Source organism: Salvelinus alpinus, chromosome 5 (assembly GCF_045679555.1).
Source record: "Salvelinus alpinus chromosome 5, SLU_Salpinus.1, whole genome shotgun sequence".
In the NCBI taxonomy this organism is placed as follows: Eukaryota; Metazoa; Chordata; class Actinopteri; order Salmoniformes; family Salmonidae; genus Salvelinus; species Salvelinus alpinus.
The window spans coordinates 1,088,122-1,109,760 of NC_092090.1; the positions used below are offsets into that span (position 1 = coordinate 1,088,122).

Sequence of the window (21,639 nt, forward strand, 5' to 3'; positions counted from 1 at the left end):
ATACCTCGTGTTTATCTGTGTTATAACGGTGATATAGCATGGCTCATTTGAAATCTATTGACCTGGTGTTTATCTGTGTTATAACGGTGATATAGCATGGCTCATTTGAAATCCATGTACCTGGTGTTTATCTGTGTTATAACGGTGATATAGCATGGCTCATTTGAAATCCATTTACCTGGTGTTTATCTGTGTTATAACGGTGATATAGCATGGCTCATTTGAAATCCATGTACCTTGTGTTTATCTGTGTTATAACGGTGATATAGCATGGCTCATTTGAAATCCATGTACCTGGTGTTTATCTGTGTTATAACAGTGATATAGCATGGCTCATTTGAAATCCATTTACCTGGTGTTTATCTGTGTTATAATAGTGATATAGCATGGCTCATTTGAAATCCATATACCTCGTGTTTATCTGTGTTATAACGGTGATATAGCATGGCTCATTTGAAATCTATTGACCTGGTGTTTATCTGTGTTATAACGGTGATATAGCATGGCTCATTTGAAATCCATGTACCTGGTGTTTATCTGTGTTATAACGGTGATATAGCATGGCTCATTTGAAATCCATGTACCTGGTGTTTATCTGTGTTATAACGGTGATATAGCATGGCTCATTTGAAATCCATGTACCTCGTGTTTATCTGTGTTATAACGGTGATATAGCATGGCTCATTTGAAATCCATTGACCTCGTGTTTATCTGTGTTATAACGGTGATATAGCATGGCTCATTTGAATCCATTTACCTGGTGTTTATCTGTGTTATAATGGTGATATAGCATGGCTCATTTGAAATCCATTGACCTGGTGTTTATCTGTGTTATAACACAGTGTATAGTGATCGTGTAGCACGATAACAGTAGTGGTGACAGAGCATGTTATTTGAACAGGTTATCAATAGAACTGTCCTCTCGTCCTCCTCCCTCCAGTCTCCGCTGGCCCAGAGTGGTCGTCTATCAGAGTCTCTGAGGAAGTGTCAGCTGTGGTCAGGTGTAGTGGGGGTGACCCTGGTGGAGGGACAGGACCTGCCAGAGGAAGGACCTGGAGAGCTGTTTGTACGATTCAGACTGGGGGAGCAGAGATACAAGAGCAGGGTAGGAGAATGCCACACACACACACACACACACTCTCTTTCTCTCTCTGCCTCTAAGTCCTCTCTCCCCTCCTGTCTTCAGAACCAGCCCAAGAAGGCCAACCCCCAGTGGAGGGAGAGGTTTGACTTCAACCGGTTCCCGGAGGGTCCTGGGGTCCTGGAGATAGAAGTCTGGAACAAAGAGGGACGCAAATATGAGGAGTGTTACGGCATGTGAGTTACAACATGGTCATTCTGGATCTCTGTAGTTACAACATGGTCATTCTGGATCTCTGTAGTTACAACATGGTCATTCTGGATCTCTGTAGTTACAACATGGTCATTCTGGATCTCTGTAGTTACAACATGGTCATTCTGGATCTCTGTAGTTACAACATGGTCATTCTGGATCTCTGTAGTTACAACATGGTCATTCTGGATCCCTTTAGTTACAACATGGTCATTCTGGATCTCTGTAGTTACAACATGGTCATTCTGGATCCCTTTAGTTACAACATGGTCATTCTGGATCCCTTTAGTTACAACATGGTCATTCTGGATCTCTGTAGTTACAACATGGTCATTCTGGATCTCTGTAGTTACAACATGGTCATTCTGGATCCCTTTAGTTACAACATGGTCATTCTGGATCTCTGTAGTTACAACATGGTCATTCTGGATCCCTTTAGTTACAACATGGTCATTCTGGATCCCTTTAGTTACAACATGGTCATTCTGGATCCCTTTAGTTACAACATGGTCATTCTGGATCCCTTTAGTTACAACATGGTCATTCTGGATCTCTGTAGTTACAACATGGTCATTCTGGATCTCTGTAGTTACAACATGGTCATTCTAAATCCCTTTAGTTACAACATGGTCATTCTGGATCTCTGTAGTTACAACATGGTCATTCTGGATCTCTGTAGTTACAACATGGTCATTCTGGATCTCTGTAGTTACAACATGGTCATTCTGGATCTCTGTAGTTACAACATGGTCATTCTGGATCTCTGTAGTTACAACATGGTCATTCTGGATCTCTCTAGTTACAACATGGTCATTCTGGATCTCTGTAGTTACAACATGGTCATTCTGGATCTCTGTAGTTACAACATGGTCATTCTGGATCTCTGTAGTTACAACATGGTCATTCTGGATCTCTGCAGTTACAACATGGTCATTCTGGATCTCTACAGTTACAACATGGTCATTCTGGATCCCTTTAGTTACAACATGGTCATTCTGGATCCCTTTAGTTACAACATGGTCATTCTGGATCCCTTTAGTTACAACATGGTCATTCTGGATCCCTTTAGTTACAACATGGTCATTCTGGATCCCTTTAGTTACAACATGGTCATTCTGGATCCCTTTAGTTACAACATGGTCATTCTGGATCCCTTTAGTTACAACATGGTCATTCTGGATCCCTTTAGTTACAATATGGTCATTCTGGATCCCTTTAGTTACAACATGGTCATTCTGGATCCCTTTAGTTACAACATGGTCATTCTGGATCCCTTTAGTTACAACATGGTCATTCTGGATCCCTTTAGTTACAACATGGTCATTCTGGATCCCTTTAGTTACAACATGGTCATTCTGGATCCCTGTAGTTACAACATGGTCATTCTGGATCTCTGTAGTTACAACATGGTCATTCTGGATCCCTTTAGTTACAACATGGTCATTCTGGATCCCTTTAGTTACAACAAGGTCCTTCTGGATCCCTTTAGTTACAACATGGTCATTCTGGATCCCTTTAGTTACAACATGGTCATTCTGGATCCCTTTAGTTACAACATGGTCATTCTGGATCCTTTTAGTTACAACATGGTCACTCTGGATCTCTGTAGTTACAACATGGTCATTCTGGATCTCTGTAGTTACAACATGGTCATTCTGGATCCCTTTAGTTACAACATGGTCATTCTGGATCCCTTTAGTTACAACATGGTCATTCTGGATCCCTTTAGTTACAACATGGTCATTCTGGATCCCTTTAGTTACAACATGGTCATTCTGGATCCCTTTAGTTACAACATGGTCATTCTGGATCCCTGTAGTTACAACATGGTCATTCTGGATCTCTGTAGTTACAACATGGTCATTCTGGATCCCTTTAGTTACAACATGGTCATTCTGGATCCCTTTAGTTACAACATGGTCATTCTGGATCCCTGTAGTTACAACATGGTCATTCTGGATCCCTTTAGTTACAACATGGTCATTCTGAATCCCTTTAGTTACAACATGGTCATTCTGGATCCCTTTAGTTACAACATGGTCTTTCTGGATCCCTTTAGTTACAACATGGTCATTCTGGATCCCTTTAGTTACAACATGGTCATTCTGGATCCCTGTAGTTACAACATGGTCATTCTGGATCCCTTGAGTTACAACATGGTCATTCTGGATCCCTTTAGTTACAACATGGTCATTCTGGATCCCTTGAGTTACAACATGGTCATTCTGGATCCCTTGAGTTACAACATGGTCATTCTGGATCCCTTGAGTTACAACATGGTCATTCTGGATCCCTTGAGTTACAACATGGTCATTCTGGATCCCTTGAGTTACAACGTGGTCATTCTGGATCCCTTTAGTTACAACGTGGTCATCCTGGATCCCTTTAGTTACAACGTGGTCATTCTGGATCCCTTGAGTTACAACATGGTCATCCTGGATCCATTTAGTTACAACGTGGTCATTCTGGATCCCTTTAGTTACAACATGGTCATTCTGGATCCCTTTAGTTACAACATGGTCATACTGGATCTCTGTAGAATCATTATGATGTCAAGTGAATGGTACCACTGATGTGTCTTTCTTTCAGCCCTCAACTTTATAGTCTCTTTTCCTTGCAAATGCATAAGAACCTTTCCTCCTTGTATGAACCAAACATTACTGCCTCATTGTTGATGTGTGTGTCCTGTCTCTGTGTGTCCTGTCTCTGTGTGTCCTGTCTCTGTGTGTCCTGTCTCTGTGTGTTCTGTCTCTGTGTGTCCTGTCTCTGTGTGTCCTGTCTCTGTGTGTCCCGTCTCTGTGTGTTCCGTCTCTGTGTGTCCCGTCTCTGTGTGTCCCGTCTCTGTGTGTCCCGTCTCTGTGTGTCCCGTCTCTGTGTGTCCCGTCTCTGTGTGTCCCGTCTCTGTGTGTCCCGTCTCTGTGTGTCCCGTCTCTGTGTGTCCCGTCTCTGTGTGTCCCGTCTCTGTGTGTCCCGTCTCTGTGTGTCCCGTCTCTGTGTGTCCCGTCTCTGTGTGTCCCGTCTCTGTGTGTCCCGTCTCTGTGTGTCCCGTCTCTGTGTGTCCCGTCTCTGTGTGTTCCGTCTCTGTGTGTTCCGTCTCTGTGTGTTCCGTCTCTGTGTGTCCCGTCTCTGTGTGTCCCGTCTCTGTGTGTCCCGTCTCTGTGTGTCCCGTCTCTGTGTGTTCCGTCTCTGTGTGTTCCGTCTCTGTGTGTCCTGTCTCTGTGTGTCCTGTCTCTGTGTGTCCTGTCTCTGTGTGTCCTGTCTCTGTGTGTCCTGTCTCTGTGTGTCCTGTCTCTGTGTGTTCTGTCTCTGTGTGTCCTGTCTCTGTGTGTTCTGTCTCTGTGTGTCCTGTCTCTGTGTGTCCTGTCTCTGTGTGTCCTGTCTCTGTGTGTCCTGTCTCTGTGTGTTCTGTCTCTGTGTGTCCTGTCTCTGTGTGTCCTGTCTCTGTGTGTCCTGTCTCTGTGTGTTCTGTCTCTGTGTGTTCTATCTCTGTGTGTCCTGTCTCTGTGTGTCCTGTCTCTGTGTGTTCTGTCTCTGTGTGTCCTGTCTCTGTGTGTCCTGTCTCTGTGTGTTCTGTCTCTGTGTGTTCTGTCTCTGTGTGTATCAGGTGTGAGGTGGACCTGTCCAGTGTTCTACCCAACCAGTCTCAGCTGTTCACGCGGGTTCTGAAAGAGGGAAAAGGTCGGGTGGTCTTCCTGATCACTCTGAGCACGTGTAGTGGCGTCTCCATCTCCGACATGTGTGCCCCGCCCCTCGAGGAGCCTCAGGAGAGAGAGAACACTCTGGAGAAATACGTCAGTACTGTTACCTCTCTGTTCTCATTGGAGAAATATGTCAGTACTGTTACCTCTCTGTTCTCATTGGATAAATACATCAGTACTGTTACCTCTCTGTTCTCATTGGAGAAATATGTCAGTACTGTTATCTCTCTGTTCTCATTGGAGAAATATGTCAGTACTGTTACCTCTCTGTTCTCATTGGAGAAATATGTCAGTACTGTTACCTCTCTGTTCTCATTGGAGAAATATGTCAGTACTGTCATATAATAATATAATATTAATATACCTCACTCCTCAGTTATAGATACATCAGTACTGTCATATAATAATATAATATTAATATACATTTAAACAAACATTTTCACAATTCCTGACATTTAATCCCAGTAAAAATTCCCTGTTTTATGTCAGTTAGGATCACAACTTTATTTTAAGAATGTGAAATGTCAGAATAACAGTAGAGAGAATGATTTATTTCAGCTTTTATTTCTTTCATCACATTCCCAGTGGGTCAGAAGTTTACATTCACTCAATTAGTATTTGGTAGCATTGCCTTTAAATTGTTTAACTTGGGTCAAATGTTTCGGGTAGCCTTCCACAAGCTTCCCACAATAAGTTGGGTGAATTGTGGCCCATTCCTCCTGACAGCTGGTGTAACTGAGTCAGGTTTCTAGGCCTCCTTGCTCGCACACGCTTTTTCAGTTCTGCCCACAAATGTTCTATAGAATTGAGGTCAGTGCTTTGTGATGGCCACTCCAATACCTTGACTTTGTTGTCCTTAAGCCAATTTGCCACAACTTTGGAAGTATGCTTGGGGTCATTGTCCATTTATAAGACCCATTTGCGACCAAGCTTTAACTTCCTGACTGATTCAATATATCCATATAATTTTCCTCCCTCATGATGCCATCTATTTTGTGAAGTGCACCGGTCCCTCCTGCAGCAAAGCACCCCCACAACATGATGCTGCCACCCCTGTGCTTCACGGTTGGGATGGTGTTCTTTGGCTTTCAAGCCTCCCCCTTTTTCCTCCAAACATAACGGTGGTCATTATGGCCAAACAGTTCTATTTTTGTTTCATAAGACCAGAGGACATTTCTCCAAAAAGTACGATCTTTGTCCCCATGTACAGTTGCAAACCATAGTCTGGCTTTTTTATGGCGGTTTTGGAGCAGTGGCTTCTTCCTTGCTGAGCGGCCTTTCAGGTTATGTCGATATAGGACTTATTTTACTGTGGATACAGATACTTTTGTACCTGTTTCCTCCAGCATCTTCACAAGGTCCGATGCTGTTGTTCTGGGATTGATTTGCACTTTTCTCACCAAAGTATGTTCATCTCTAGGAGACAGAACGCATCTCCTTCCTGAGCGGTATGACAGCTGCGTGGTCCCATGGTGTTTATACTTGCGTACTATTGTTTGTACAGATGAACGTGGTACCTTCAGGCATTTGGAAATTGCTCCCAATGATGAACCAGACTTGTGGACGTCTACAATTTATTTTCTGAGGTCTTGGCTGATTTCTTTTGATTTTCCCATGATGCCAAGCAAAGAGGCACTGAGTTTGAAGGTAGGCCTTGAAATACATCCACAGGTACACCTCCAATTGACTCAAATTATGTCAATTAGCCAATCAGAAGCTTCTAAAGCATGACATCATTTTCTGGAATTTTCCAAGCTGTTTAAAAGGCACAGTCAATTTAGTGAATGTACACTTATGACCCACTGGAATTGTGATGCAGTGAATTATAAGTGAAATAATCTGTCTGTAAACAGTTGTTGGGAAAATTACTTGTGTCATGCACAAAGTAGATGTCCTAACCAACTTGCCAAAACTATAGTTTGTTAACAAGACATTTGTGGAGTGGTTGAAAAACTAGTTTTAATGACTCCAACCTAAGTGTATGTAAACTTCCGACTTCAACTGTACCTCACTCCTCTCAGTTATAGATACATCAGTACTGTTGTTTTACAGGGTCAGTCCTGTCGGTAATGTGTTGTTTTACAGGGTCAGTCCTGTCTGTAATGTGTTGTTTTACAGGTTTTGTTTCTGATGTTCTCTCCTCAGAGTTTCAAAAGTTCCTTCAGGAACCTCCGGGATGTTGGTTTCCTTCAAGTCAAGATTATCAAGGCTACTGATCTGTTGGCAGCTGATTTAAATGGTAGGAAGCACTTCACTGTGTTAATGTGAACTTCTTAATTTCACTGTAGAACTAGCTATATCCATTAGTGTTGCACCTCATTTCACTGTAGAACTAGCTATATCCGTTAGTGTTGCACCTCATTTCACTGTAGAACTGCTATATCCGTTAGTGTTGCACCTCATTTCACTGAAGAACTAGCTATATCCGTTAGTGTTGCACCTCATTTCACTGTAGAACTAGCTATATCCGTTAGTGTTGCACCTCATTTCACTGTAGAACTGCTATATCCGTTAGTGTTGCACCTCATTTCACTGTAGAACTAGCTATATCCGTTAGTGTTGCACCTCATTTCACAGTAGAACTAGCTATATCCGTTAGTGTTGCACCTCATTTCACTGTAGAACTAGCTATATCCGTTAGTGTTGCCCCTCATTTCACTGTAGAACTAGCTATATCCGTTAGTGTTGCACCTCATTTCACTGTAGAACTAGCTATATCCGTTAGTGTTGCACCTCATTTCACTGTAGAACTAGCTATATCCGTTAGTGTTGCACCTCATTTCACTGTAGAACTGCAATATCCATTAGTGTTGCACCTCATTTCACTGTAGAACTAGCTATATCCGTTAGTGTTGCACCTCATTTCACTGTAGAACTGCTATATCCATTAGTGTTGCACCTCATTTCACTGTAGAACTAGCTATATCCGTTAGTGTTGCACCTCATTTCACTGTAGAACTGCTATATCCGTTAGTGTTGCACCTCATTTCACTGTAGAACTGCTATATCCATTAGTGTTGCACCTCATTTCACTGTAGAACTGCTATATCCGTTAGTGTTGCACCTCATTTCACTGTAGAACTAGCTATATCCGTTAGTGTTGCACCTCATTTCACTGTAGAACTAGCTATATCCGTTAGTGTTGCACCTCATTTCACTGTAGAACTAGCTATATCCATTAGTGGTGCACCTCATTTCACTGTAGAACTGCTATATCCGTTAGTGTTGCACCTCATTTCACTGTAGAACTAGCTATATCCGTTAGTGTTGCACCTCATTTCACTGTAGAACTGCTATATCCGTTAGTGTTGCACCTCATTTCACTGTAGAACTAGCTATATCCGTTAGTGTTGCACCTCATTTCACTGTAGAACTAGCTATATCCGTTAGTGTTGCACCTCATTTCACTGTAGAACTAGCTATATCCGTTAGTGTTGCACCTCATTTCACTGTAGAACTAGCTATATCCGTTAGTGTTGCACCTCATTTCACTGTAGAACTGCTATATCCGTTAGTGTTGCACCTCATTTCACTGTAGAACTGCTATATCCGTTAGTGTTGAACCTCATTTCACTGTAGAACTAGCTATATCTGTTAGTGTTGCACCTCATTTCACTGTAGAACTGCTATATCCATTAGTGTTGCACCTCATTTCACTGAAGAACTAGCTATATCCGTTAGTGTTGCACCTCATTTCACTGTAGAACTAGCTATATCCGTTAGTGTTGCACCTCATTTCACTGTAGAACTGCTATATCCGTTAGTGTTGCACCTCATTTCACTGTAGAACTAGCTATATCTGTTAGTGTTGCACCTCATTTCACTGTAGAACTAGCTATATTCGTTAGTGTTGCACCTCATTTCACTGTAGAACTGCTATATCCGTTAGTGTTGCACCTCATTTCACTGTAGAACTAGCTATATCCGTTAGTGTTGCACCTCATTTCACTGTAGAACTGCTATATCCGTTAGTGTTGCACTTCATTTTACCACACAGAAATTATGTTCTTACTTCAAAAGCAACTGTATATAGAAAGTATCACTGGCTGTGTGGTTGGATGGGTGTCTCTGTCTGTTGCAGGGAAGAGTGACCCGTATGCTACTGTATATAGAAACTAACACTGGCTGTGTGTGGTTGGATGGGTGTCTGTCTGTTGCAGGGAAGAGTGACCCGTATGCTACTGTATATAGAAACTAACACTGGCTGTGTGGTTGGATGGGTGTCTGTTGCAGGGAAGAGTGACCCGTTCTGTGTGTTGGAGTTGGGGAACGACAGACTGCAGACTCACACCATCTATAAAACCCTCCACCCCACCTGGAACAAAGTCTTCACCATGTCAGTCACACACCAGCTCTGCTTTTAATCCTCTTAGTTTCCCTTTAAACATGGGATTTAACGTGCTATTACAAATCTTTATTTTTAAAGATGTTCTGTTGTATTCCAATATTTCTCTCACCGGTGGATGGTCAGTTGCCATATTAACCACACACCCCAGGTTTATATTCCAGTTGATGTTTCTGCTGTATTTATATCCATGTGTGTGTTGTCCAGTCCAGTAAAAGACATCCATGATATTCTGGAGCTGACCATCTTTGATGAGGATGGAGACAAAGCGCCTGACTTCCTGGGCAAAGTGGCCATTCCTCTGCTTTCAGTAAGTAGCATGGTGGCCATTCCTCTGCTTTCAGTAAGTAGCATGGTGGCCATTCCTCTGCTTTCAGTAAGTAGCATGGTGGCCATTCCTCTGCTTTCAGTAAGTAGCATGGTGGCCATTCCTCTGCTTTCAGTAAGTAGCATGGTGGCCATTCCTCTGCTTTCAGTAAGTAGCATAGTGGCCATTCCTCTGCTTTCAGTAAGTAGCATGGTGGCCATTCCTCTGCTTTCAGTAAGTAGCATAGTGGCCATTCCTCTGCTTTCAGTAAGTAGCATGGTGGCCATTCCTCTGCTTTCAGTAAGTAGCATAGTGGCCATTCCTCTGCTTTCAGTAAGTAGCATAGTGGCCATTCCTCTGCTTTCAGTAAGTAGCATGGTGGCCATTCCTCTGCTTTCCGTAAGTAGCATAGTGGCCATTCCTCTGCTTTCAGTAAGTAGCATGGTGGCCATTCCTCTGCTTTCCGTAAGTAGCATAGTGGCCATTCCTCTGGTTTCAGTAAGTAGCATGGTGGCCATTCCTCTACTCTCTGTGAGTAGCAAAGTGGCCATTCCTCTGCTTTCAGTAAGTAGCAAAGTGGCCATTCCTCTGCTTTCCGTAAGTAGCATAGTGGCCATTCCTCTGCTTTCAGTAAGTAGCATAGTGGCCATTCCTCTGGTTTCAGTAAGTAGCAAAGTGGCCATTCCTCTGCTTTCCGTAAGTAGCATAGTGGCCATTCCTCTGCTTTCAGTAAGTAGCAAAGTGGCCATTCCTCTGCTTTCCGTAAGTAGCATAGTGGCCATTCCTCTGCTTTCAGTAAGTAGCATAGTGGCCATTCCTCTGCTTTCCGTAAGTAGCATAGTGGCCATTCCTCTGCTTTCAGTAAGTAGCATAGTGGCCATTCCTCTGGTTTCAGTAAGTAGCATGGTGGCCATTCCTCTACTCTCTGTGAGTAGCAAAGTGGCCATTCCTCTGCTTTCAGTAAGTAGCAAAGTGGCCATTCCTCTGCTTTCCGTAAGTAGCATAGTGGCCATTCCTCTGCTTTCAGTAAGTAGCATAGTGGCCATTCCTCTACTCTCTGTGAGTAGCATAGTGACCATTCCTCTGCTTTCAGTAAGTAGCAAAGTGGCCATTCCTCTACTCTCTGTGAGTAGCATAGTGACCATTCCTCTACTCTCTGTGAGTAGCATAGTGACCATTCCTCTACTCTCTGTGAGTAGCATAGTGGCCATTCCTCTACTCTCTGTGAGTAGCATAGTGACCATTCCTCTACTCTCTGTGAGTAGCATAGTGACCATTCCTCTACTCTCTGTGAGTAGCATAGTGGCCATTCCTCTACTCTCTGTGAGTAGCATAGTGACCATTCCTCTACTCTCTGTGAGTAGCATAGTGGCCATTCCTCTACTCTCTGTGAGTAGCATAGTGGCCATTCCTCTACTCTCTGTGAGTAGCATAGTGGCCATTCCTCTACTCTCTGTGAGTAGCATAGTGGCCATTCCTCTACTCTCTGTGAGTAGCATAGTGGCCATTCCTCTACTCTCTGTGAGTAGCATAGTGGCCATTCCTCTACTCTCTGTGAGTAGCATAGTGGCCATTCCTCTACTCTCTGTGAGTAGCATAGTGGCCATTCCTCTACTCTCTGTGAGTAGCATAGTGGCCATTCCTCTACTCTCTGTGAGTAGCATAGTGGCCATTCCTCTACTCTCTGTGAGTAGCATAGTGGCCATTCCTCTACTCTCTGTGAGTAGCATAGTGGCCATTCCTCTACTCTCTGTGAGTAGCATAGTGGCCATTCCTCTACTCTCTGTGAGTAGCATAGTGGCCATTCCTCTACTCTCTGTGAGTAGCATAGTGGCCATTCCTCTACTCTCTGTGAGTAGCATAGTGGCCATTCCTCTACTCTCTGTGAGTAGCATAGTGGCCATTCCTCTACACTCTGTGAGTAGCATAGTGGCCATTCCTCTACTCTCTGTGAGTAGCATAGTGGCCATTCCTCTACTCTCTGTGAGTAGCATAGTGGCCATTCCTCTGCTTTCAGTAAGTAGCATAGTGGCCATTCCTCTACTCTCTGTGAGTAGCATAGTGGCCATTCCTCTGCTCTCTGTGAGTAGCATAGTGGCCATTCCTCTACTCTCTGTGAGTAGCATAGTGGCCATTCCTCTACTCTCTGTGAGTAGCATAGTGGCCATTCCTCTACTCTCTGTGAGTAGCATAGTGACCATTCCTCTACTCTCTGTGAGTAGCATAGTGACCATTCCTCTACTCTCTGTGAGTAGCATAGTGGCCATTCCTCTACTCTCTGTGAGTAGCATAGTGACCATTCCTCTACTCTCTGTGAGTAGCATAGTGGCCATTCCTCTACTCTCTGTGAGTAGCATAGTGGCCATTCCTCTACTCTCTGTGAGTAGCATAGTGGCCATTCCTCTACTCTCTGTGAGTAGCATAGTGGCCATTCCTCTACTCTCTGTGAGTAGCATAGTGGCCATTCCTCTACTCTCTGTGAGTAGCATAGTGGCCATTCCTCTAATCTCTGTGAGTAGCATAGTGGCCATTCCTCTACTCTCTGTGAGTAGCATAGTGGCCATTCCTCTACTCTCTGTGAGTAGCATAGTGGCCATTCCTCTACTCTCTGTGAGTAGCATAGTGGCCATTCCTCTACTCTCTGTGAGTAGCATAGTGGCCATTCCTCTACTCTCTGTGAGTAGCATAGTGGCCATTCCTCTACTCTCTGTGAGTAGCATAGTGGCCATTCCTCTACTCTCTGTGAGTAGCATAGTGGCCATTCCTCTACTCTCTGTGAGTAGCATAGTGGCCATTCCTCTACTCTCTGTGAGTAGCATAGTGGCCATTCCTCTACTCTCTGTGAGTAGCATAGTGGCCATTCCTCTACACTCTGTGAGTAGCATAGTGGCCATTCCTCTACTCTCTGTGAGTAGCATAGTGGCCATTCCTCTACTCTCTGTGAGTAGCATAGTGGCCATTCCTCTGCTTTCAGTAAGTAGCATAGTGGCCATTCCTCTACTCTCTGTGAGTAGCATAGTGGCCATTCCTCTGCTCTCTGTGAGTAGCATAGTGGCCATTCCTCTACTCTCTGTGAGTAGCATAGTGGCCATTCCTCTACTCTCTGTGAGTAGCATAGTGGCCATTCCTCTACTCTCTGTGAGTAGCATAGTGACCATTCCTCTACTCTCTGTGAGTAGCATAGTGACCATTCCTCTACTCTCTGTGAGTAGCATAGTGGCCATTCCTCTACTCTCTGTGAGTAGCATAGTGACCATTCCTCTACTCTCTGTGAGTAGCATAGTGGCCATTCCTCTACTCTCTGTGAGTAGCATAGTGGCCATTCCTCTACTCTCTGTGAGTAGCATAGTGGCCATTCCTCTACTCTCTGTGAGTAGCATAGTGGCCATTCCTCTACTCTCTGTGAGTAGCATAGTGGCCATTCCTCTACTCTCTGTGAGTAGCATAGTGGCCATTCCTCTAATCTCTGTGAGTAGCATAGTGGCCATTCCTCTACTCTCTGTGAGTAGCATAGTGGCCATTCCTCTACTCTCTGTGAGTAGCATAGTGGCCATTCCTCTACTCTCTGTGAGTAGCATAGTGGCCATTCCTCTACTCTCTGTGAGTAGCATAGTGGCCATTCCTCTACTCTCTGTGAGTAGCATAGTGGCCATTCCTCTACTCTCTGTGAGTAGCATAGTGGCCATTCCTCTACTCTCTGTGAGTAGCATAGTGGCCATTCCTCTACTCTCTGTGAGTAGCATAGTGGCCATTCCTCTACTCTCTGTGAGTAGCATAGTGGCCATTCCTCTACTCTCTGTGAGTAGCATAGTGGCCATTCCTCTACACTCTGTGAGTAGCATAGTGGCCATTCCTCTACTCTCTGTGAGTAGCATAGTGGCCATTCCTCTACTCTCTGTGAGTAGCATAGTGGCCATTCCTCTGCTTTCAGTAAGTAGCATAGTGGCCATTCCTCTACTCTCTGTGAGTAGCATAGTGGCCATTCCTCTGCTCTCTGTGAGTAGCATAGTGGCCATTCCTCTACTCTCTGTGAGTAGCATAGTGGCCATTCCTCTACTCTCTGTGAGTAGCATAGTGGCCATTCCTCTACTCTCTGTGAGTAGCATAGTGGCCATTCCTCTACTCTCTGTGAGTAGTGTAAATCCTCTGACATATTACAGCGATATGTATTTTCATTAGATCAATGTGAGTTCAAGTCAAGAGGGCCTTAGTCGGGTCATGTCTTCATAGTTGAGACTAACCCTGTGTTTTACAGTAATCCACTGTTCCAGCTTCGTGTTGGTCTCTGTACATTACATGACACTCTCTGTCCCCTCCAGATCCACAACGGTCAAGCGATCTGCTGTCCCCTGAAGAAAGAGGATCTGGGGGGTCTGTCTAAAGGAAGCATCTCCCTGGAGCTGGAGCTCATCTTCAACCCAGTGAGTCCAGTGACACTGTCTGATCCCCTCCTTCTGTTGGCCGGGGCTCCAGTCACACTGTCTGGTCCCCTCCTTCTGTTGGCCAGGGCTCATAGGGGGCTGTTTAGGACTCATCTGCTACCTATTATTCAGTCCTGTCTGATCCCCTCCTTCTGTTGGCCGGGGCTCATAGGGGGCTGTTTGGGACTCATCTGCTACCTATTAACCAGTCCTGTCTGATCCCCTCCTTCTGTTGGCCGGGGCTCAGAGGGGGCTGTTTGGGACTCATCTGCTACCTATTAACCAGTCCTGTCTGATCCCCTCCTTCTGTTGGCCGGGGCTCAGAGGGGGCTGTTTAGGACTCATCTGCTACCTATTAACCAGTCCTGTCTGGTCCCCTCACTCTGTTGGCCGGGGCTCATAGGGGGCTGTTTGGGACTCATATGCTACCTATTAACCAGTCCTGTCTGGTCCCCTCCTTCTGTTGGCCGGGGCTCATAGGGGGCTGTTTGGGACTCATCTGCTACCTATTAACCAGTCCTGTCAGATACCGTACTGTAGGGTCATCTCTAATGATGTTTAATACAGATGGACCGGTCCTGTCAGATACCGTACTGTAGGGTCATGTGTAATGATGTTTAATACAGATGGACCGGTCCTGTCAGATACCGTACTGTAGGGTCATCTCTAATGATGTTTAATACAGATGGACTGGTCCTGTCAGATACCGTACTGTAGGGTCATCTCTAATGATGTTTAATACAGATGGACCGGTCCTGTCAGATACTGTACTGTAGGGTCATCTCTAATGATGTTTAATACAGATGGTCCTGACAGATACCGTACTGTAGGGTCATCTGTAATGATGTTTAATACAGATGGACCGGTCCTGTCAGATACCGTACAATGGGGTCATCTCTAATGATGTTTAATACAGATGGACCAGTCCTGTCAGATACTGTACGGTCATCTCTAATGATGTTTAATACAGATGGACCGGTCCTGTCAGATACCGTACTGTAGGGTCATCTGTAATGATGTTTAATACAGATGGACCGGTCCTGTCAGATACCGTACTGTAGGGTCATCTCTAATGATGTTTAATACAGATGGACCGGTCCTGTCAGATACCGTACTGTAGGGTCATCTGTAATGATGTTTAATACAGATGGACCGGTCCTGTCAGATACCGTACTGTAGGGTCATCTCTAATGATGTTTAATACAGATGGACCGGTCCTGTCTGATACCGTACTGTAGGGTCATCTGTAATGATGTTTAATACAGATGGACCGGTCCTGTCAGATACCGTACTGTAGGGTCATCTGTAATGATGTTTAATACAGATGGACCGGTCCTGTCAGATACCGTACTGTAGGGTCATCTGTAATGATGTTTAATACAGATGGACCGGTCCTGTCAGATACCGTACTGTAGGGTCATCTCTAATGATGTGTAATACAGATGGACCGGTCCTGTCAGATACCGTACTGTAGGGTCATCTGTAATGATGTTTAATACAGATGGACCAGTCCTGTCAGATACTGTACTGTAGGGTCATCTCTAATGATGTTTAATACAGATGGTCCTGACAGATACCGTACTGTAGGGTCATCTCTAATTATGTTTAATACAGATGGACCAGTCCTGTCAGATACTGTACGGTCATCTCTAATGATGTTTAATACAGATGGACCGGTCCTGTCAGATACCGTACTGTAGGGTCATCTCTAATGATGTGTAATACAGATGGACCGGTCCTGTCAGATACCGTACTGTAGGGTCATCTCTAATGATGTTTAATACAGATGGTCCTGACAGATACCGTACTGTAGGGTCATCTGTCATGATGTTTAATACAGATGGACCGGTCCTGTCAGATACCGTACTGTAGGGTCATCTCTAATGATGTTTAATACAGATGGACCGGTCCTGTCAGATACTGTACTGTAGGGTCATCTGTAATGATGTTTAATACAGATGGAGCGGTCCTGTCAGATACTGTACTGTAGGGTCATCTCTAATGATGTTTAATACAGATGGACCGGTCCTGTCAGATACCGTACTGTAGGGTCATCTCTAATGATGTGTAATACAGATGGACCGGTCCTGTCAGATACTGTACTGTAGGGCCATCTCTAATGATGTTTAATACAGATGGACCGGTCCTGTCAGATACCGTACTGTAGGGTCATGTGTAATGATGTTTAATACAGATGGACCGGTCCTGTCAGATACCGTACTGTAGGGTCATCTCTAATGATGTTTAATACAGATGGACTGGTCCTGTCAGATACCGTACTGTAGGGTCATCTCTAATGATGTTTAATACAGATGGACCGGTCCTGTCAGATACTGTACTGTAGGGTCATCTCTAATGATGTTTAATACAGATGGTCCTGACAGATACCGTACTGTAGGGTCATCTGTAATGATGTTTAATACAGATGGACCGGTCCTGTCAGATACCGTACAATGGGGTCATCTCTAATGATGTTTAATACAGATGGACCAGTCCTGTCAGATACTGTACGGTCATCTCTAATGATGCTTAATACAGATGGACCGGTCCTGTCAGATACCGTACTGTAGGGTCATCTGTAATGATGTTTAATACAGATGGACCGGTCCTGTCAGATACCGTACTGTAGGGTCATCTCTAATGATGTTTAATACAGATGGACCGGTCCTGTCAGATACCGTACTGTAGGGTCATCTGTAATGATGTTTAATACAGATGGACCGGTCCTGTCAGATACTGTACTGTAGGGTCATCTCTAATGATGTTTAATACAGATGGACCGGTCCTGTCTGATACCGTACTGTAGGGTCATCTGTAATGATGTTTAATACAGATGGACCGGTCCTGTCAGATACCGTACTGTAGGGTCATCTTTAATGATGTTTAATACAGATGGACCGGTCCTGTCAGATACCGTACTGTAGGGTCATCTGTAATGATGTTTAATACAGATGGACCGGTCCTGTCAGATACCGTACTGTAGGGTCATCTCTAATGATGTGTAATACAGATGGACCGGTCCTGTCAGATACCGTACTGTAGGGTCATCTGTAATGATGTTTAATACAGATGGACCAGTCCTGTCAGATACTGTACTGTAGGGTCATCTCTAATGATGTTTAATACAGATGGTCCTGACAGATACCGTACTGTAGGGTCATCTCTAATTATGTTTAATACAGATGGACCAGTCCTGTCAGATACTGTACGGTCATCTCTAATGATGTTTAATACAGATGGACCGGTCCTGTCAGATACCGTACTGTAGGGTCATCTCTAATGATATGTAATACAGATGGACCGGTCCTGTCAGATACCGTACTGTAGGGTCATCTGTAATGATGTTTAATACAGATGGACCGGTCCTGTCAGATACCGTACTCTAGGGTCATCTCTAATGATGTTTAATACAGATGGACCGGTCCTGTCAGATACCGTACTGTAGGGTCATCTCTAATGATGTTTAATACAGATGGTCCTGACAGATACCGTACTGTAGGGTCATCTGTCATGATGTTTAATACAGATGGACCGGTCCTGTCAGATACCGTACTGTAGGGTCATCTCTAATGATGTTTAATACAGATGGACCGGTCCTGTCAGATACTGTACTGTAGGGTCATCTGTAATGATGTTTAATACAGATGGAGCGGTCCTGTCAGATACTGTACTGTAGGGTCATCTCTAATGATGTTTAATACAGATGGACCGGTCCTGTCAGATACCGTACTGTAGGGTCATCTCTAATGATGTGTAATACAGATGGACCGGTCCTGTCAGATACTGTACTGTAGGGCCATCTCTAATGATGTTTAATACAGATGGACCGGTCCTGTCAGATACTGTACTGTAGGGTCATCTCTAATGATGTTTAATACAGATGGACCAGTCCTGTCAGATACCGTACTGTAGTGTCATGTCTAATGATGTTTAATACAGATGGACCAGTCTTGTCAGATACCGTACTGTTGGGTCATCTCTAATGATGATTAATACAGATGGTCCTGTCAGATACTGTACTGTAGGGTCATCTCTAATAATGTTTAATACAGATGGACCAGTCCTGTCAGATACCGTACTGTAGGGTCATCTCTAATGATGTTTAATACAGATGGTCCTGTCAGATACTGTACTGTAGGGCCATCTGTAATGATGTTTAATACATATGGTCCTGTCAGATACTGTACTGTAGGGTCATCTCTAATGATGTTTAATACAGATGGACCAGTCCTGTCAGATACCGTACTGTAGGGTCATCTCTAATGATGTTTAATACAGATGGACCAGTCCTGTCAGATACCGTACTGTTGGGTCATCTCTAATGATGATTAATACAGATGGTCCTGTCAGATACTGTACTGTAGGGTCATCTCTAATAATGTTTAATACAGATGGACCAGTCCTGTCAGATACCGTACTGTAGGGTCATCTCTAATGATGTTTAATACAGATGGTCCTGTCAGATACTGTACTGTAGGGCCATCTGTAATGATGTTTAATACATATGGTCCTGTCAGATACTGTACTGTAGGGCCATCTGTAATGATGTTTAATACAGATGGTCCTGTCAGATACTGTACTGTAGGGCCATCTGTAATGATGTTTAATACATATGGTCCTGTCAGATACTGTACTGTAGGGCCATCTGTAATGATGTTTAATACAGATGGTCCTGTCAGATACTGTTTGTGCGTTCACGGTGTGAACTAGAACACAGATGGATTTAACGTGATCTAATCAGAGAGGTGCTGGAGTCAATCCCTTTTAGTTCATTGGTCGAACATAGATTTACATACATACATACATTTACATAGGAACAACCTGTGTCTCCATCTCTCTCTCCATTTAAACAGGAACAACCTGTGTCTCCATCTCTCCATTTAAACAGGAACAACCTGTGTCTCCATCTCTCTCTCCATTTAAACAGGAACAACCTGTGTCTCCATCTCTCTCCATTTAAACAGGAACAACCTGTGTCTCCATCTCTCTCTCCATTTAAACAGGAACAACCTGTGTCTCCATCTCTCCATTTAAACAGGAACAACCTGTGTCTCCATCTCTCCATTTAAACAGGAACAACCTGTGTCTCCATCTCTCCATTTAAACAGGAACAACCTGTGTCTCCATCTCTCTCTCCATTTAAACAGGAACAACCTGTGTCTCCATCTCTCTCTCCATTTAAACAGGAACAACCTGTGTCTCCATCTCTCCATTTAAACAGGAACAACCTGTGTCTCCATCTCTCTCTCCATTTAAACAGGAACATCCTGTGTCTCCATCTCTCTCTCCATTTAAACAGGAACAACCTGTGTCTCCATCTCTCTCCATTTAAACAGGAACAACCTGTGTCTCCATCTCTCTCTCCATTTAAACAGGAACAACCTGTGTCTCCATCTCTCTCTCCATTTAAACAGGAACAACCTGTGTCTCCATCTCTCTCCATTTAAACAGGAACAACCTGTGTCTCCATCTCTCTCTCCATTTAAACAGGAACAACCTGTGTCTCCATCTCTCTCTCCATTTAAACAGGAACAACCTGTGTCTCCATCTCTCTCTCCATTTAAACAGGAACAACCTGTGTCTCCATCTCTCCATTTAAACAGGAACAACCTGTGTCTCCATCTCTCCATTTAAACAGGAACAACCTTTGTCTCCATCTCTCTCCATTTAAACAGGAACAACCTGTGTCTCCATCTCTCCATTTAAACAGGAACAACCTGTGTCTCCATCTCTCTCTCCATTTAAACAGGAACAACCTGTGTCTCCATCTCTCTCTCCATTTAAACAGGAACAACCTGTGTCTCCATCCCTCTCTCCATTTAAACAGGAACAACCTGTGTCTCCATCTCTCCATTTAAACAGGAACAACCTGTGTCTCCATCTCTCTCTCCATTTAAACAGGAACAACCTGTGTCTCCATCTCTCCATTTAAACAGGAACAACCTGTGTCTCCATCTCTCCATTTAAACAGGAACAACCTGTGTCTCCATCTCTCCATTTAAACAGGAACAACCTGTGTCTCCATCTCTCTCTCCATTTAAACAGGAACAACCTGTGTCTCCATCTCTCCATTTAAACAGGAACAACCTGTGTCTCCATCTCTCTCCATTTAAACAGGAACAACCTGTGTCTCCATCTCTCTCCATTTAAACAGGAACAACCTGTGTCTCCATCTCTCCATTTAAACAGGAACAACCTGTGTCTCCATCTCTCCATTTAAACAGGAACAACCTGTGTCTCCATCTCTCTCTGTGTTTTTAGGTCAGAGCAGCTATCAGAACATTTAAACCAAAGGAGAAGAAATTCTTGGAAGACAATCCAAAGTTTTCTAAAAAGGTAAATGAATCTCCATAGTTAAAATATTGTGTAACAGGCAGACATTTTGTTGGTAGCATCTTTTTAACGTGTATTTCTGTATTCCTTCCAGATCTTGGCGCGGAACGTGCTCCGCGTGCGTAACCTATACAGAGCAGTGCAGTCCACATTCCAGTACATCAGGAGCTGTTTCCAGTGGGAGAGTTTCCAGAGGAGTCTCATAGCCTTCCTGGTGAGGCATTCACCCTTTTCAACATCTACACGTAGCATTACCAAACTAGATGTACTGTAGTGTAGCAGCACCAGCTGCAGTTTCTCCCATACAACCACAATTCCTAGCAGGGGGTTCCCCATTTCAAGTCAATTGGTGTTCTCAATATGGGAATCTCTCTCTCTCTGTCTCTGTAGCAGTCAGCCTCTCCTTGAATTATCTCTCTCTCTCTCTCTCTCTCTCTCTCTCTCTCTCTCTCTCTCTCTCTCTCTCTCTCTCTCTCTCTCTCTCTCTCTCTCTCGGTCTCTCTCTCTCGGTCTCTCTCTCTCGGTCTCTCTCTCTCGGTCTCTCTCTCTCGGTCTCTCTCTCTGTCTCTCTCTCTGTCTCTCTCTCTGTCTCTCTCTCTGTCTCTCTCTCTCTCTCTCGCTCAGTGATAATGTGAATCAATGCTGTGATGTGTTTTGCTGCACCAGCTAGCCTGCCATTCAGCCGCTCACTCCTTTTCACAAGCAGCTTTCTTGGAACTAACTTCAATAACTCCACTGTTTCAGGTACTGTGGGAGGTTAGGATCTAGCCCCTGCTATAGATATGTACTGTGAGAGGACAGATTCTAGCCCCTGCTATAGATATGTACTGTGAGAGGATAGGATCTAGCCCCTGCTATAGATATGTACTGTGAGAGGACAGATTCTAGCCCCTGCTATAGATATGTACTGTGAGAGGTCAGGGTCTAGCCCCTGCTATAGATATGTACTGTGAGAGGACAGGATCTAGCCCCTGATATAGATATGTACTGTGAGGACAGATTCTAGCCCCTGCTATAGATATGTACTGTGAGAGGGTAGGATCTAGCCCCTGCTATAGATATGTACTGTGAGAGGACAGATTCTAGCCCCTGCTATAGATATGTACTGTGAGAGGACAGATTCTAGCCCCTGCTATAGATATGTACTGTGAGAGGACAGATTCTAGCCCCTGCTATAGATATGTACTGTGAGAGGATAAGAT

General features: G+C 44.1%; 1 protein-coding gene across 4 annotated transcripts in view; it reads left to right on the forward strand.

The window, feature by feature from the left end:
- The window catches only part of mctp2b (multiple C2 domains, transmembrane 2b), a 194,403-nt gene that overhangs the window by 158,936 nt on the left and 13,828 nt on the right, over positions 1–21,639 (forward strand). For 3 of the 4 annotated variants that reach the window (XM_071400323.1, XM_071400321.1, XM_071400324.1), the window contains 9 exons: positions 902–1,105; positions 1,187–1,317; positions 4,938–5,124; positions 7,177–7,270; positions 9,265–9,367; positions 9,584–9,686; positions 14,003–14,104; positions 20,366–20,440; positions 20,532–20,651. In XM_071400323.1, coding sequence (XP_071256424.1) covers positions 902–1,105; positions 1,187–1,317; positions 4,938–5,124; positions 7,177–7,270; positions 9,265–9,367; positions 9,584–9,686; positions 14,003–14,104; positions 20,366–20,440; positions 20,532–20,651 — 1,119 coding nt within the window. The remainder of the gene's footprint in view (positions 1–901; positions 1,106–1,186; positions 1,318–4,937; positions 5,125–7,176; positions 7,271–9,264; positions 9,368–9,583; positions 9,687–14,002; positions 14,105–20,365; positions 20,441–20,531; positions 20,652–21,639) is intronic. The other variant, XM_071400322.1, reaches the window with a different exon arrangement.